Below are 17211 nucleotides of genomic sequence, written 5' to 3'. Positions count from 1 at the left end.
GGGGGGAGCACTGTAAATAAGTATCACTGGTGTGTGTGGGGAGCGCTCGCAGTGTGTTGGTCACACTGGCTCTGCCCCTGCTCACAGTGTGTGTGCTTTCATGGGCTACACTGCTCAGGCTCTAGGTTGCTCTGCTGGGAACTCTGAGGCGGGCCCTGGGTTGCCTGGACTTCCCAGGTCTAAGCTGCTCAGGTTCAGGTTCTCGGGCACTCCACAAAAGCTCAGACTTGGTTGGGCCTGCGTTTCGTGCCCTTCCCTGGTCCAAACAGCTCAGGTGACCTTGGCAGTCGCCCCTAGTTGGGGCTGCGACTTATCGCCTCCCCCATTCCTGCCGCCCTGGTTTCTGGGTGTATAACTGGCGCGCCTTCTCACGTGTGCTGTGTGTCTCTTCTGGGGAGTTGATCTCTGGCTGCGACCCTCCCGGCAGATGTCTACTGTCCAGAATCCCAAGAAGCCTTGGTTAGCAACAAACCCTGCTTGCAGTTTGGTACAGGGTGCCTCTCTGGGGCCATGATTGCCCCCTTCCAGCTCTGGCTGCCCTCGCCTGCGTGGCTCTGGCGGGGGGCAGGGGGAAGGGGGCGGTCTGGGGGCGGTCTGCAGCCGGCTAGCTCTGCTCAGTCCTTTGTTCTGTGAGCGGGCCTGGCGGTGTCTTAGGTTAGGGCTTTTACCAGGATAGTTGTCCCACAGTCTGGGTTGCTGTCTCAAGCTAGTTCCCTCAGATTGCCCTCGGGGCATTCAGGCCCGGTCCTTACCCTAAGCAATGCAGCCCGCTCCTCCCTGTCCAGCCCCTACTTGCTAGAGGGGGATGCGAGCATCTGGGCTGCTTCTCTGCTGTGAGTTGCCTTTAGGCACATAATCTGTGGGGTTTAATTATTTATTTATTTTTCCTCCCGGTTATGTTGCCCTCTGAGGTTCCAAGGCTTGCCACAGATTCACTGGTGAGAGTGTTTCCTGGTGTTTGAAAACTTCTCTCGTTTTTAAGACTCCCTTCCCAGGAGGGATCTCCGTCCCTAGCTCTTTTGTCTCTCTTTTTATCTTTTATATTTTTTCCTACCTCCTTTTGAAGACAATGGGCTGCCTTTCTGGGTGCCTGATGTCTTCTGCCAGCATTCAGAAGTTGTTGTGTGGAATTTGCTCAGCGGTCAAATGTTCTTTTGATAAATATGTGGGAGAGAAAGTGGTCTCCCCATCCTATTCCTCCACCATCTTAGGACCTCCCCTGTAAGCTTCTTTTAAATTCATGGTTGCAGTCACCATCTGCAGTGACTTTGGAGCCCCCGCTCCCCCCCCAAAAAAAAAGCCTGCCACTGTTTCCACTGTTTCCCCATCTATTTCCCATGAAGTGATGGGACCAGATGCCATAATCTTAGTTTTCTGAATACTGAGCTTTAAGCCAACTTTTTCACTCTCCTCTTTCAATTTCATCAAGAGGCTCTTTAGTTCTTCAATTTCTGCCATAAGGGTGGTGTCATCTGCCTATCTGAGGTTATTTATATTTCTCTCAGCAATCTTGATTCCAACTTAAGCTTCATCCAGCCCAGTTTCTCATGATGTACTCTGCATATAAGTTAAATAAGCAGGGTGACAATATACAGCCTTGATGTTCTCCTTTTACTATTTGGAACCAGTCTGTTGTTTCATGTCCAGTTCTAATTGTTGCTTTCTGACCTGCATATAGATTTCTCAAAAGGCAGGTCAAGTGGTCTGGTATTCCCATCTTTTTCAGAATTTTCCAAAGTTGTGGTGATCCACACAGTCAAAGGCTTTGGCATAAACAAGAAAGCAAAAATAGATGCTTTTCTGGAACTCTCTTGTTTTTTTGATGATCCAGCAGATGTTAGCAATTTATTTTCTGGTTCCTCTGCCTTTTATAGAAGCATTTTGAACATCTGGTAATTCACAGTTCACACATTGTTGAAGCCTGGCTTGGAGAATTTTGAGCATTACTTTACTAGCATGTGAGATGAGTGCTATTGTGTGGTAGTTCGAGCATTATTTGGGAGTGCCTTTCTTTGGGATTGGAATGAAAACTGACCTTTTCCAGTCCTGTGGACACTGCTGAGTTTTCCCAATTTGCTGGCATATTGAGTGCAGCACTTTTACAGCATCATCTTTCAGGATCTGAAACAGCTCAGCTGGAATTCCACCACCTCCACTAGCTTTGTTCATAGTGATGCTTCCTAGGACTCAGTTGACTTCACATTCCAGGATGCCTGGCTCTAGGTGAGTGATCATTCCATCGTGATACTCTGAGTTGTGAAAATCTTCTTTGTACATTCTTTGGTGTATTCTTGCCACCTCTTCTTAGTATCTTCTGCTTCTGTTAAGTCCATACAATTTATTTCCTTTTTTGAGCCCATCTTTGCATGGAATTCTCCCTTGATTTCTCTAATTTTCTGGAAGAGATCCCTAGTCTTTCCCCTTCTATTGTTTTCCTCTATTTCTTTACACTGATTATTGAGGAAGGCTTTTTTATCTCTCCTTGCTATTCTTTGGAACTCTGCATTCAAATGGGCATATCTTTCTTTTTCTCCTTTGCTTTTCACTTCTCTTCTTTTCATGGCCATTTGTAAGGTCTCCTCAGACAGTCATTTTGCTTTTCTGCATCTCTTTTTCATGGGGATGGTCTTGATCCCTGTCTCCAGTACAGTGTCTCAGAGCTCTGTCCATAGTTCATCAGGCACTCTGTCTATCAGATCTAATCCCTTGAATCTACTTGTCACTTCCACTGTCAAATCACAAGGAATTTGATTTAGGTCATACCTGAATGGTCTAGCAGTTTTCCTTGCTTTCTTCAATTTAAGTCTGTATTTCACAATACGGAGTTCATGATCTTAGCCACAGTCAGCTCCTGGTCTTGCTTTTGTTGACTGTATAGAGCTTCTCCATCTTTGGCTGCAAAGAATATAATCAATATGATTTCAGTGTTGACCATCTGGTGATGTCCATGTGTAGAGTCTTGTGTTGTTGGAGTGGCCTTTCTGTATTCTGGATGTCTGTGGTTCCTTTTTATTGTGGAGGTTTTTCCCAGTGGGTGGGGTTAGATGATTGGCTTGTCAAGGTTTCTCGGTTAGGGAAGCTTGTGTCAGTGTTCTGGTGCGTGGAACTGGATTTCTTCTCTCTGAAGTACAATGGAGTGTCCAGTAGTGAGTTTTGAGATGGGTCTCTGTGTTTGGTGTGACTTTGGGCAGCCTGTATGTTGATGCTCAGGGCTATGTTCCTGCATTGCTGGAGAAGTTGTGTGGTATGTCTTTCTCTGGAGCTTATTGATTCTTGGGTGGTGGTTGGTTTCAGTGTAGGTATGGAGGCTTTTGGATGATCTCTTTTTACTTAATGTTCCCTGTAGTCAGGAGTTCTCTGGTGTTCTCAGGTTTTGGGCTTAAGTCTCCTGCCTCTGGATTTCAGTCTTATTCTTCCAGGAGTCTCAAGACTTCTCCAACTATACAGCACTGATAATAAAACTTCTAGGTTAATGGTGAAAAGATTCTCCACCATGAGGGACACCCAGAGAGGTTCACAGAGTTACATGAAGAAGAGGAGATAGAGGAGAGAGATAGAGATGAGCAAGAGGAGGAAAAGGGGGACTCAAGAGGAGAGAGACAGATCTACGCAGTACTCTGTCCCCTAAGTGTTTTCTGAAGCTCAGAATACCCACAGAGATTCACAGAATTGGATTGAGAAGAGAAGGGGGAGGGAGGAAATAGAGGTGATCTGCGGGAGAAAAAGGAGAGTCAAAAGGGGGAGAGAGTAATCATCACACTTCTGAGTAAAACTGGGTATTGAATATTGGATTCTTAAATGTCCAAAATTGATACCAAATACTGAAAAACAAAGATTAAAAATCTAGAGTAGAGGTTAGACTCTTAAAAATACAATATTAAAAACAAAAAAATTTAAGAAATATATATGAAGTTTGCTTTAAAAATAGGGTCTTTTTTTGCAAGATTATAGTGAAATGAAAATGAAAATTAAGGCATAATAGAGGAGTAATAGAGGACTTTAAAAGAAAATAAAAGAAAAACAGAAAAAAGAAAAAAAATTAATTTAAAAAATAGTAAAAATATATGAAAATGAAAATGAAAATTAAGGAGTAATAGAGGAGTAATATTGGAGAAGGAAATGGCAACCCACTCCAGTGCAGTGTTCTTGCTTGGAAAATCCCAGGGACAGGGGAGCCTGGTGGGCTGCCATCTACGGGTCGCACAGGGTTGGACACGACCAAAGCGACTAGCAGCAGCAGCAGCAAAGGAGTAATAGAGGACTTTAAAAGAAAATAAAAGAAAATGAAAATTAAGGATTAATAGAGGAGAAATGGGGAATTTTAAAAGAAAATAAAAGAGAAAAAAAAGAAAAAAAATTTAATTAAAAAATAGAAGTAAAAATATATCTAGGGACTTTTCTGGAGCTGTTCGGGCAGTGTGGGTTCGGTTCAGTTTCAGATAGCTCCTTGTTCTAGCTTACACTTCTCGATATCTATAGGCCCCTTCTGGTGTAGTCGGTGTTACCTACAGGGATTTTAATCCGTTGCTCCTGTCACTTCTGAAGCGGTTCCCTTTGTCTATTTGGCTTCTGTTTGCCGGTCTCTTCAGTGTCTAATTTCCACCCTGACACAGGCGGGCGGAGGTGGTCTCTTGTTTAGGTTCGCTTGTTCAGTCGTGCTGTGGGGAGGGAGGGGCGCTGCAGACAAATGTCACTGACCTGGGTGGGGAGCACTCACATCGTTCCGGCCACACTGGGTTTGCCCCAGCTCACAGAGCATGTGCTTTCCCCTTCTACACTGCTCAGGCTCCAGGCTGCTCTCCAGGGAGTGGGCCCTGAGTTGCACGCGGTTCCAGTTTTCAGGTACTCCACAAAAGTGCAGACTCGGTTGGACCTGCGTTTTGTGCCTTCCCCACCCGCAGCTCAGGCAGCCAGGAGCTTGACAAGTGCACTCTCCCCGGGTGCGGTGCGCCTTCTCCACTCCGCGGTCCCAGCCTGTGTCTGCACGCACAGGTTGGGTGCTCCTTGTGTCTGTTCTGAGGGAGCTGTGACCCTCCCAGCGGATGTCAACCATCCAGAATCTCAGGAAGTCTTTGGTTAGAAACTGGAAGCCTGTTTGCAGTTTGGTAGGGAATGCTTCTCTGGGGCTGAGTTTTCCCTTTTCCCCTCCCCCCTGCCTCCTGCCTCTGGTGGGGGATGCGCTGGTCCGCAGCCGGCTAGCTCTTCTCTGGAATCGCTCAGTCCTTCCTTTGTTCTACGAATGGGACAGGAGTGTGTTAGGTTAGTGCTTTTTGCAGGTTAATTTTCTCTCTCTCTCTCTTGCTATTCCACAGTTTCAGTTGCTATCTCTCGTTAGCTCCCTCAGATTGCCCTCAGGGCATTTGGGTCCAGCCGTTACCCTAAGCAGTGCTGCTCGCTCCTCTCTGTTCAGCCCCCACTTGCTGGTGGCAGATACGAGCATCTAGGGTACTTTTCTGCTGGGAGTTGCTTTTAGGCTTGTAATCTGTGGGTTTTATTTATTTTTCCTCCCAGTTAGGTTGCCCTCTGAGATTCAAAAACTTCCCCCAGACCCACCAGTGAGAGGGTTTCCTGGTGTTTGGAAACTTCCTCTATTACGACTCCCTTCCCGGGGCGGGTCTCCATCCCTAGCTCTTTTGTCTCTCTTTTTATCTTTTATATTTTGTCCTACCTCCTTTTGAAGACAATGGGCTGCTTTTCTGGGCATGTGATGTCCTCTGGTAGCAATCAGAAGTTGTTTCATGGAGTTTGCTCAGCGTTCAAATGTTCTTTTGATGAATTTGTAGGGGAGAAAGTGGTCTCCCCATCCTATTCCTCCACCATCTTAGCTCCTCCCTTTGTGTTGGAAGAAGGTGTTTGCTATGACCAGTGTGCTCTCTTGGCAGAACTCTATTATCCTTTGCCCTGCTTCATTCTGTACTCCTGGGTCAATTACTGTATGCCAAGCAATTACTGTACGCCAACCAATTACTCCCGTAATGGCTATTACAGGTGTGCTTATTCACTCAGTTGCGTCTGACTCTTTGTGACCCCAGAGACTGTAGCCCACCAGGACCCTTTGTCCACAGTATTCTCTAGGCAAGAATACTTGAGTGGGTTGCAATGCCCTCCTTCAGGGATTGTTCCTCACCCAGGGATTGGACCCATTTCTTCCACCTTGCAGCCTGACAATAAAGTTGTCTATTTGAGCCACCAGAGAATCTGTTAGGGGAAGAGACCCTAAAGCTCCTGTGATTTTGTAGTATCTGTTTATGTGAAGAAAAAAGTGTTCAAACCCTTACTTCACATACTTTTTCTGGCCCAGGAAAATAAAATTGTTGTGTCTAGCTTACTTCTTTGTGGACTGTGTATATTGGGTTGGCCAAAAAGTTTGTTCTGGTTTTTCTGTAACATGTTATGGAAAAACTGGAATGAACTTTTATGTCCAGCCCAACATTATTAGGAAATTGTAAGTTTGCATTCACTAATTAGCTGCTATTTAGTTAAATATATATATATATATATATATATTAAAAATATTGCTTACTACCCCCAAAACTACCCCTCAACCTGGACCCAACACTGACAGTCACAGATACTAAAAGCAAAGTCTGGCAAATGTAGCAAAATGATGCAAAGTGGGGATACTGAGAGCTAGTTATTACATTTACACTTTTTCAGTTCAGAATTGATAGTATGTTGGCATAAAGCAGAGCTGGTTGTAGTGTTGGAGATACAATAAAATGGGACTACTAATGTGAATGATGACACTTTAAAATTAAATTATATAATTTTTAATTAAAAATATGTTGCAAAGATATTTCATAGTTTTCATCACACCTCACTGTACATTGTTAGTAGAAATGCAAAATGTTGCAGCTGCTGTGGGAAATGGTATAGAGATTCTTTATTAAGTTGACAATTGAATTGTACATGATCCAGAAATCCTGCTTATGGGTATTATCCTAAAAATTTGAGGTCAGGCTTTCAAAAATATGTTAGCATTCCACCCTTCACTGTAGAACCATTCACAATAGCCAGGGTGTAGAAACAACTGAAATGTCTATGGGCAGATAGTTGGATAAAAATGTGGTGCATATGTAAACAATGTAATACAATCTGACATTTAAAAAGGTGGAAATTGTGTAATATGTGACTACATGGATGAAACGAGGACATTATGCTAAATGAAAATGTCAGTCATAGAAAGGCAAATACTGCAGGATTTCACTTATATGATATACCAGAATCAAGGATTGGAATAATAGTTACCAGAGGTTAGAGGAGAGGGAAGCAGGGATTTACAAATTAATGGTCAAGAGGTTTCAGTTTAGCAAGTCACACACAGTTGTACTGTACAAAATTATATGTGTAGTCAACAATACTGTTCAGTTCAGTTCAGTTCAGTCACTCAGTCGTGTCCAACTCTTTGTGACCCCATGAATTGCAGCACGCCAGGACTCCCTGTCCATCACAAACTCCCGGAGTTTTCTCAAACACATGTCCATAGAGCCGGTGATGCCATCCAGCCATCTCATCCTCTGTCATCCCCTTCTCCTCCTGCCCACAATCCCTCCAGCATCAGGATCTTTTCCAATAAGTCAACTCTTCACATGAGGTGGCCAAAGTACTAGAGTTTCAGCTTCAGCATCAGTCCTTCCAATGAACACCCAGGACTGACCTGCTTTAGGATGGACTGATTGGATCTCCTTGCAGTCCAAGGGACTCTCAAGAGTCTTCTCCAACACCACAGTTCAAAAGCATCAATTCTTTGGTGCTCAGCTTTCTTCATAGTCCAACTCTCACATCCATACCTGACCACTGGAAAAACCATAGCCTTGACTAGATGGTCTTTTGTTGGCAAAGTAATGTCTCTGCTTTTTAATATGCTGTCTAGGTTGGTCATAACTGTCCTTCCAAGGAGTAAGTGTCTTTTAATTTCATGGCTGCAATCACCATCTGCAGTGATTTTGGAGCCCCAAAAAATAAAATCTGACACTGTTTCCACTGTTTCCCCATCTATTTCCCATGAAGTGATGGGACCAGATGCCATGGTCTCAGTTTTCTGAATGTTGAGCTTTAAGCCAATTTTTTTCACTCTCCTCTTTCACTTTCATCAAGAGGCTTTTTAACTCTTCTTCACTTTCTGCCATAAGGGTGGTGTCATCTGCATAGCTGAGATTATTGATATTTCTCCCAGCAATCTTGATTCTAGCTTGTGCTTCATCTAGCACAGCGTTTCTCATGATGTACTCTTCGTATAAGTTAAATAATCAGGGTGACAATATATAGCCTTGAAGTACTCCTTTTCCTATTTGGAACCAGTCTGTTGTTCCATGTCCAATTCTAACTGTTGCTTCCTGACCTGTACTGTACTGTACACTTAAAATATCTTAAGAGGGTAGATCTTATATTGTGTTCTTACCACAGTAAAATAAAATTTAAGAAAGAATTAATGGTACTTTATTATGACTAAAATTTAAATTTTACTTGGATTCCATCCAGTTTGTTTTTTCCCACTAATACACTCTTTTCTTTCTGAGATGTAATCTGGGGTACCATATTGAATTAGTTTTCACACCTCCTCAGTATCCTCTGGTCTGAAAGACTCTTGCACTTCTTTCTTGTTTTGTTCTTGACTTTGACAATTCTAAGTAATATTGATGAGGTATCCTGAAGAATGTTTTCAGATATGGGTTTACCTAATGATTCTTTCACATTAAACTGGGATTGTAGATTTTTGGTATGGTTTTATCACAGAGGTGAAGCTTTTCTCGTGAAATCATATCAGGGGTGAATTATACCCACATTACGTCATTGGAGAAGACCACCTTTATCTTTTGCTTAATGCAGAGCTGGCCAAGTTTCTCTACTCTAAACTTGAAAACTGGATTTGAAATGTAGTTAATAACAATTATTTCCATATTTTTTCATATTTCAAAGTCTATATTTCATGTTTATTTGATGAATACCTATTATTTCAAAAGTTCAATGTCAAAACAGTAATTAATGGGATAGATGTGGTGGTGTAATTATCTTTAATGACTTAGAAGAAAACGCATCTACTAAAATGACACAAGAAACAGTGTTTTGACTAATTACATGGTTTGTGGTCCACTGAGTAATACTCAGTGGCTGACTTTATTTTTCTGGGCTCAAAAATCACTGCAGATGGTGATTTCAGCCATGAAATTAAAAGATGCTCACTCCTTGGAAGGAAAGTTATGACCAACCTAGACAACATATTAAAAAGTAGAGACATTACTTTGCCAACAAAGGTCCATCTAGTCAAGGCTATGGTTTTTCCAGTGGTCATGTATGGATGTGAGAGCTGGACTATAAAGAAAGCTGAGCACCAAAGAATTGATGCTTTTGACCTGTGGTGTTGGAGAAGACTCTTGAGAGTCCCTTGGACTGCAAGGAGATCCAGCCAGTCCATCCTGAGGGAGATCAGTCCTGGGTGTTCATTGGAAGGACTGATGTTGAAGCTGAAACTCCAATACTTTGCCTACCTGAGGCAAAGAGCTGACTCATTTGAAAAGGCCCTGATGCTGGGAAAGACTGAGGGCAGGAGGAGAAGGGGACGACAGAGGATGTGATGGTTGGACGGCATCACTGACTCAATGGACATGGGTTTGGGTGGACTCTGGGAGTTGGTTAAGGACAGGGAGGCTTGGTGTGCTGCGATTCATGGTGTCACAAAGAGTTGGACACGACTGAGCAACTGAACTGAACTGAACTGAGTAATACTCCAATTACAGTTCTGTGTACTTCATATCTTCATGGTCATGGGGAGGGGGGTGGATATAAGACCCAGGGTTTGGCAGAATTTAGACTGTGAATTCAGCTTTTTAATTTTTCTTTGTATTTTTTGATACCTCTAAAGTCCCTAGAAATAAAATGCCATTTTTTGGCATGATCATTGAAATATATTACCATTTTTTGCTAGCCTAAAGTTTTGTTGTTGTTGTTGTTGTTGTGGTTTAATATCTTAAAGAATGTTTGAATACTGAGAAGAAATATGCCTGAGATTCATTAATCCTAAAAAGAAATTCTCAGTAAATTAATCAAGAACATCTGGTTTAAGGTCAGTTTATATTTTTTTTTGGGCTTCCCTGGTGGCTCAGATGGTAAAGCGTCTGCCCACAATGCGGGACACCCGGGTTCGGTCCCTGGGTTGGGAAGGTCCCCTGGAGAAGGAAATGGCAACCCATTCCAGTATTCTTGCCTGGAGAATCCCATGGACAGAGGACCCTGACAGGCTACAGTCTATGGGGTCACAAAGAGTCAGACACGACTGAGCGACTTCACTTATGTTACTTTCTGTATCTTTCAAATGACGTGGAAAAGATGGAGCTACAGCTCATGTAGATTATTCCACAAACTACAGAGGATCCCTTTCTATGATCAGAGACATTTCAATTTGCACTAATATGGCACGAAGTGTTTTTGACAATTAAGATTTGTATTACTGAAACTGGCAGCAATGAGCAATAGGGAAATTGCAAAAATACACCGAATTTTGTAATTCCATAAAGCTAGTTCCAATTTGAGTACAAAACTACCATTAATCCACTGATTTTCTCCAAAATTATTTAAAATTGCTAAGGTTGAACACCAAATCAATTTTTCAGTCTCTTTTGTTATTGATGTGAGTATTGCATCAATAAACTAAAACAGTGATTCCAGTCTTCCTAATATACCAAGGTGTTGCTAATATTTTCAAATGTTAAAGGAAATCCATTTATTAAAACAGTCTGAACAATAATGGATATTTACAATGTATCTGCCCAGTCCCACTTGCTATTGGAAAAAAAATATTCTGATGACACATTATTTATATCTAGGGTTGTTTGTAGTGACTATTAAGCAGAATTTCGTGGAGCTGAGTCTGTAGCCTGATACTTGATCCAGACAAAACTAAGATGAAACGAACCGTCCATCTAATTTTACTGAAGTTTTATGTCTGTGTCTCATGGCCATTCATTTTAAGGCTTTGCAGCTCTTGCTTCTCCATCTTGTCCAAGTTTGCCTCATCTTAGCAGAGGTTTACTCATTGGTAGAGAAAATATGTAATTTTCATTGTCTTTGAATGAATTTTGCATAAAATTATTGTTGGTAAATATATCTTTCTGTTTCTCATATTTAACCATATATTGGTGGCTGAGACGGTAAAGAGTCTGTCTGCAGTAAATCTGGGTTTGATCTCTGAGTTGGGAAGATCCCTTGGAGAAGGGAATGGCAATCCACTCCAGTATTCTTACCTGGAGAATCACATGGGCAGAGAAACCCGGTGGGCTACAATCCGTGGTTTTGCAAAGAGTCAGACATGAGAGAGCAATTAACACTCATTTATAATTTTATATATATATCACAAAGGTTTAGCTGCTAAGTCATACTGGAGTGGGTTGTCATCTCCTTCTCCAGGGGATCTTCCTGACCTAGGGATTGAACTCAGGCCTCCTGCATTGCAGGTGGTCTCCTGCATTGCAGGTGGATTATTTACTGACTCAGCCACCAGAGAGGCCCACAGCAATACTGGGGTGGGTTGCCATTTCCTTCTCCAGGGAATCTTCCCCACTCAGGAATCGAATCTGTGCCTCCTACACTGAAGGTGGATTCTTACCATCAAGCCACTGTGGAAGCCTTTTATATTAAAATAGATGATCTAAAATCATATTTACAAATAATTAATATAAATTAATTAGCTTCAATTAATGAACGAATCAATGTTAAGCAAAATGTCAATATAAAAAACCCAAAAATTACCCCAGGAGGCAGTATAACCTTAATGGAGGTTTTGATGGAAGGTACATGATTATTTCATGAATAAGATTCTATAAATAATTTAAGCACCAGATAGAAGGCATGAACTAGTTACAACTTAAGATTTATGCCAATTCACAAACTTTATGGGTGCTTAATTCTTTAATATGACTAGAATAAAAAAATTATACTAAGATTTATATGGCACCTTTTACATATCATGTGATCTCCTTGATCTTTAGTGTAACTGTTCAAACCATAACAAATTACTCTGCTTCATTTTGGTGTCTCAAAATTTTGAGATTTACAATCTCTTTTGTGTTCCAAATTTATATTTTAGTTGTATATTAAAAATACTAAGTAAGAGTTAAATTTTAAATGATAGCATGAATAGTCTGTATTTTAGTGGTTCTCATAAGTTATCATGCATCAGAAATCATCTGAAGGGTTGGATAAATCACAAATTGTGGGCTCCATTCCAGAGTTTTTTTTATTCAGGAAGTTGGAGATGGGGCTTTAGAATTTTCATCCCTAACATATTCTTAGGTGTCCCTGCTGCTGCTGGTTTGAGGACCATACCTGGTGAATAGATACAAACTCCCCAGAGACATATGAAGCTTCTGCCTTCTCTGTTTCTCTTTTCTATTCATTTCTATTTTTCAGGAATAATGTTTGGTCCTTTGTTCAACAGGAATCATTCTTCTATCAGAAGGAAATCAGAGTATCATACCCACATTTATTCTCCTGCGTTTTTCAGAATATCCAGAACTCCAGGTCCCATTTTTCCTTATTTTCTTGTCTACCTACAGGATCACTGTGGTAGGGAATTTAGGCATGATCATAATCATCAAGATCAGTTCAAAACTCCACATGATCATGTACTTTTTTCTTAGTCACTTCTCCTTTGTCGATTTCTGTTTTTCTACTGTAGTTACACCCAAACTGTTGCAGAATTTGATTGTGGAGGACAGAACCATTTCTTTCTCTGGTTGCACTGTGCAATTTTGTTTTGCTCACCTATTTGGTGTAGCAGAAACGTTCGTGTTAGCAGCAATGGCCTATGACCACTTTGTGGCAGTCTGCAGCCCCTTGCTCTATGCCCCTGCGATGTCTCCGAAGCGCTGTGTTCTCTTGGTGGCTGGCTCTTACTCATGGGGTGTAGTGTGCTCCATGACACTCACATACTTTCTTCTTGCATTATCCTATTGCAAGTCTAGCACCATAAATAATTTTATCTGTGACCACTCTGTAATTGTTTCTGTCTCCTGCTCAGATCCCTATGTCAGTCAGATGTTATGTTCTATTATTGCCATATTCAATGAGGTGAGCAGCCTGGTGATTATTCTGATGTCCTATATATTCCTTTTTATCACTGTTATGAGGATGCCCTCTACAAGTGCACGCTGGAAAACCTTCTCCACCTGTGCTTCCCACCTGACACCCATCAGCATCTTCCATGGAACCATCCATTTCCTTTACTGCATTCCTAATCCAAAAACTTCTTGGCTCACAGTTAAAGTGACTTCTGTGTTTTACACAATAGTGATTCCTATGCTGAACCCCTTGATCTACAGTTTGAGGAACAAAGAAGTAAAAAATACATTCACAAAATTAGTTTTCACAAAATCACTTTGTCATGCCACCTAATATTCTTAGATTCATTATTCTATTTCTGATAAAAGCTGATTTACTATACTACAGATTGTTCCATTCTTGTAGTGAAATTGATGACTCAAATCTTTTAATAAATAAACTTTTAGTTAATATACCTATGGCAGGACAACTTTTTATTGAGAGTTGATTATTGATTGTTTCATACATCAGTGCTTAGTAAAATAGCTGTAAACCACATGTAAACCAAAACAAACAGACTGTTTTTTGTAATATTTGTAAATTGATTTTTAGTGAATTCAAATTTATTAAAAGTTTATGGGTATAGGATGAAATAAGCTATTTTTTTTTCTGCCTTAGCTAGTTGGCATGAACATCATAAGAAAGATGACTAAGGAGAAAGTTCAAGTTTCATGCAAAGAAGGCATAAAATGGTTTATGACTCTCTTTTCAAAACACAAGTCTGGGAAAATTAAAGACAGACGGGCAACGTGGACTCCAAGAACTAATCAACTGAACACACAATAGCAATAAAACATGAATAACCAACCAACAACACAATTATGCTAATCATACAAAGACCAAATGTTGTCTTAAACTACGATGTTTAGGTACATATGACAGAAATCTAGAAAAGAAGACACCTGGAGTCAGCAGGGAGAAGAGAGCTTGATGAAATGTATTAGGTTTTGTTCCCACCTTGGCCCCTGGTAACCCTGTTTCTTTATTATTTTTTAGGGTTCAAACTTGTACTTTATGAAAACAATTAGGTACCATCAGTTAGAGTTTACAGCCCATGAAAAGCAATTTTACTTCATATGTTTTGCTATTGATAATAAAAATATCAACAATAGTAAGAGTAATTGTTAAACAAAGCTTTTCAGTGACTATTATTAATTAATTATTTTATTTTATTTTATTATTGGAGTACAATTGCTTTACAAATTCTTTACCATATATAGTATAATTTTATATGTGTGTTTCCAAAGAAAGGGCTTCCCTTGTGGCTCAGCTGGTAAAGAACCTGCCTGCAATGCTGGAGACCTGGGTTGATCCCTGCATTGGGAAAATCCCCTGGAGATGGGAAAGGCTACCCACTCCAATATTCTGGCCTGGAGAATTCCAAAGAGGCCTCAAATAGTTGGACATGGCTGAGCAACTTTCCCTTCCAAAGAAAAACTGATTCTCAGTTCATCAGATATGTGCATGTCAAACTTAAGTCCCTAGACTAGTAATCATACTCCAGAGCTGGCTTAAGCAGAGCTGGTTTCAGCATATTGTAGCTTATAATGAATCATTTGCTAATCATTGCATAATAAATGGTGGAAGTCAATTTCTATTCATGGAATGTATAGCCTGCTGACCAGGAAGCAAAATTAAAATATCATTCTACTTTCCCCATGTTCATATCCTTATTTTATTACAAAAACTTTTCCAGTAATCAAGGCAATAGGATATTAGACTAATAGGATACCAAAATGGACTCAAGTGTCTCTGGTCATTTAAATTTCAAAAATATCCGCTATTATAATTCAATAGAGAAATAATTTTCAATAAACAAGGCTGAGATAATTGAGTATCCGCATGGAGGAATAAGCTTTTATTTTTACTTAATAGCATACACAACTGTTAACATGAATGAAATGAAATGAATCGCTCCTATTGTTCAGTCACTAATTTATGTCCAATTCTTTGCCACCCCATGGACTGCAGCTCACCAGGCTTCTCTAGCCTTCACCGTCTCCCAGAGTTTGCTCAAACTCATGTCCATTGAGTCAGTGATGCTATTCAAACATCTCATCCTCTGTTGCCCCCTTCACCTGTCTTCAACGTTTCCCAGCATCAGGGTCTTTTCCAATGAGTTGGCTCTTCTTATCTGATGGCCAAAGTATTGGAGCTTTGGCTTCAACATCAGTCCTTCCAATGACTATTCATAGTTGATCTCCTTTGGGATTGACTAGTTTGATTCCCTTGCTGTCCAAGGGACTCTCAAGAGTCTTCTCTAGTACCACAATTCAAAAGTAACAGTTCTTCATCACTCAGCCTTCTTTATGGCCCAACCCTCACACCTGAATGTGACTACTGAAAACACCATAACTTTGACTATACAGACCTTTGTCAGCAAATTTATGTCTGTACTTTTTAATACACTCTCTAAGTTTGCCATGGCTTTCCTTCCAAGAAGTCATAAATGAATGAATCATAGATGTAGACATAAAAATTAAAACTAAAAAATTTAGCATAAAACAAAATATCTATTAATCTCAAAAATATACAAGCAACTCCTGCAGCTCAATTCCAGAAAAATAAATGACCCAATCAAAAAATGGGCCAAAGAACTAAACAGACATTTCTCCAAGGAAGACATACAGATGGCTAACAAACACATGAAAAGATGCTCAACATCACTCATTATTAGAGAAATGCAAATCAAAACCACAATGAGGTACCATTACACGCCAGTTAGGATGGCTGCTATCCAAAAGTCTGCAAGCAATAAATGCTGGAGAGGGTGTGGAGAAAAGGGAACCCTCTTACACTGTTGGTGGGAATGCAAATTAGTACAGCCACTATGGAGAACAGTGTGGAGATTTCTTAAAAAACTGGAAATAGAACTGCCATATGACCCAGCAATCCCACTTCTGGGCATACACACTGAGGAAACCAGATCTGAAAGAGACACGTGCACCCCAATGTTTATCGCAGCACTGTTTATAATAGCCAGGACATGGAAGCAACCTAGATGCCCATCAGCAGACGAATGGATAAGGAATCTGTGGTACATATACACCATGGAATATTACTCAGCTGTTAAAAGGAATTCATTTGAACCAGTCCTAATGAGATGGATGAAACTGGAGCCCCTTATACAGAGTGAAGTAAGCCAGAAAGATAAAGAACATTACAGCATACTAACACATATATATGGAATTTAGAAAGATGGTAACGATAACCCTATATGCAAAACAGAAAAAGAGACACAGAAATACAGAACAGACTTTTGAACTCTGTGGGAGAATGTGAGGGTGGGATATTTCAAAAGAACAGCATGTATACTATCTATGGTGAAACAGATCACCAGCCCAGGTGGGATGCATGAGACAAGTGCTCGGGCCTGGTGCACTGGGAAGACCCAGAGGAATCGGGTGGAGAGGGAGGTGGGAGGGGGGATCAGGATGGGGAATACGTGTAAATCTATGGCTGATTCATATCAATGTATGACAAAACCCACTGAAATGTTGTGAAGTAATTAGCCTCCAACTAATAAAAAAATAAAAATAAATAAAAATAAAAATAAAAAAAAATTTTTTTTAAATTAAAAAAAAAATCTTTCAAAACTTAGGGTAAGAATTTTTTGAATGAACATAAAAATGATGGATCTTTAAAAAACAATAAAAGGAATTTAATTACCATTAAAATATTTGATAAAAGTTTCTTAAGCATAAATGACACCTTTAATAAAATGAAAATATAAGCTACAGATTGTGAGTAAATATTTGCAAAACTTATATTTGATAAATTATTTGTATGTAAAACATACAGAGAAGTCTTCATAGTCAAAACAAGAAGAAAAGAAAAACTACTTAAAGGTTTGATGAACTATCTGAGCACACATTTGACAAAACAAAGCACACAAACCATCTATAAACACATGAATAAATACTAAGCATCATTAGTCATCAGTGACATTCTTATTAAAGTTACAACTTATACCACAAGGAGAAACTACTGTACCCTATTTAGAGTAGCTAAAATGAATAAGAGTTTCAAATCTTGGTGAAAATGTGGAACAAGTTGAACGCTTATGCATTTCAAAAAAAGAATATAAGGTTAAATAACTTTGAAAATAGTTTAGCA

General features: G+C 40.2%; 1 protein-coding gene across 1 annotated transcript; it reads left to right on the top strand.

Annotated features, from left to right (window-relative positions):
* Positions 1–11767: 11767 nt before the first annotated feature.
* On the top strand, positions 11768–13389 carry LOC122706575 (olfactory receptor 5D13-like). The gene is made up of 2 exons (XM_043921846.1): positions 11768–11786; positions 12434–13389. The coding sequence occupies exons 1-2, from the start codon at positions 11768–11770 to the stop codon at positions 13387–13389; spliced, it is 975 nt and encodes a 324-aa protein (XP_043777781.1).
* The last annotated feature ends 3822 nt before the right edge of the window (positions 13390–17211 follow it).

This window comes from Cervus elaphus, chromosome 2, assembly GCF_910594005.1.
Source record: "Cervus elaphus chromosome 2, mCerEla1.1, whole genome shotgun sequence".
Lineage (NCBI taxonomy): Eukaryota > Metazoa > Chordata > Mammalia > Artiodactyla > Cervidae > Cervus > Cervus elaphus.
Note: the sequence above shows the minus strand (reverse complement) of the source record. Positions and strands in the feature narration are given on the sequence as shown.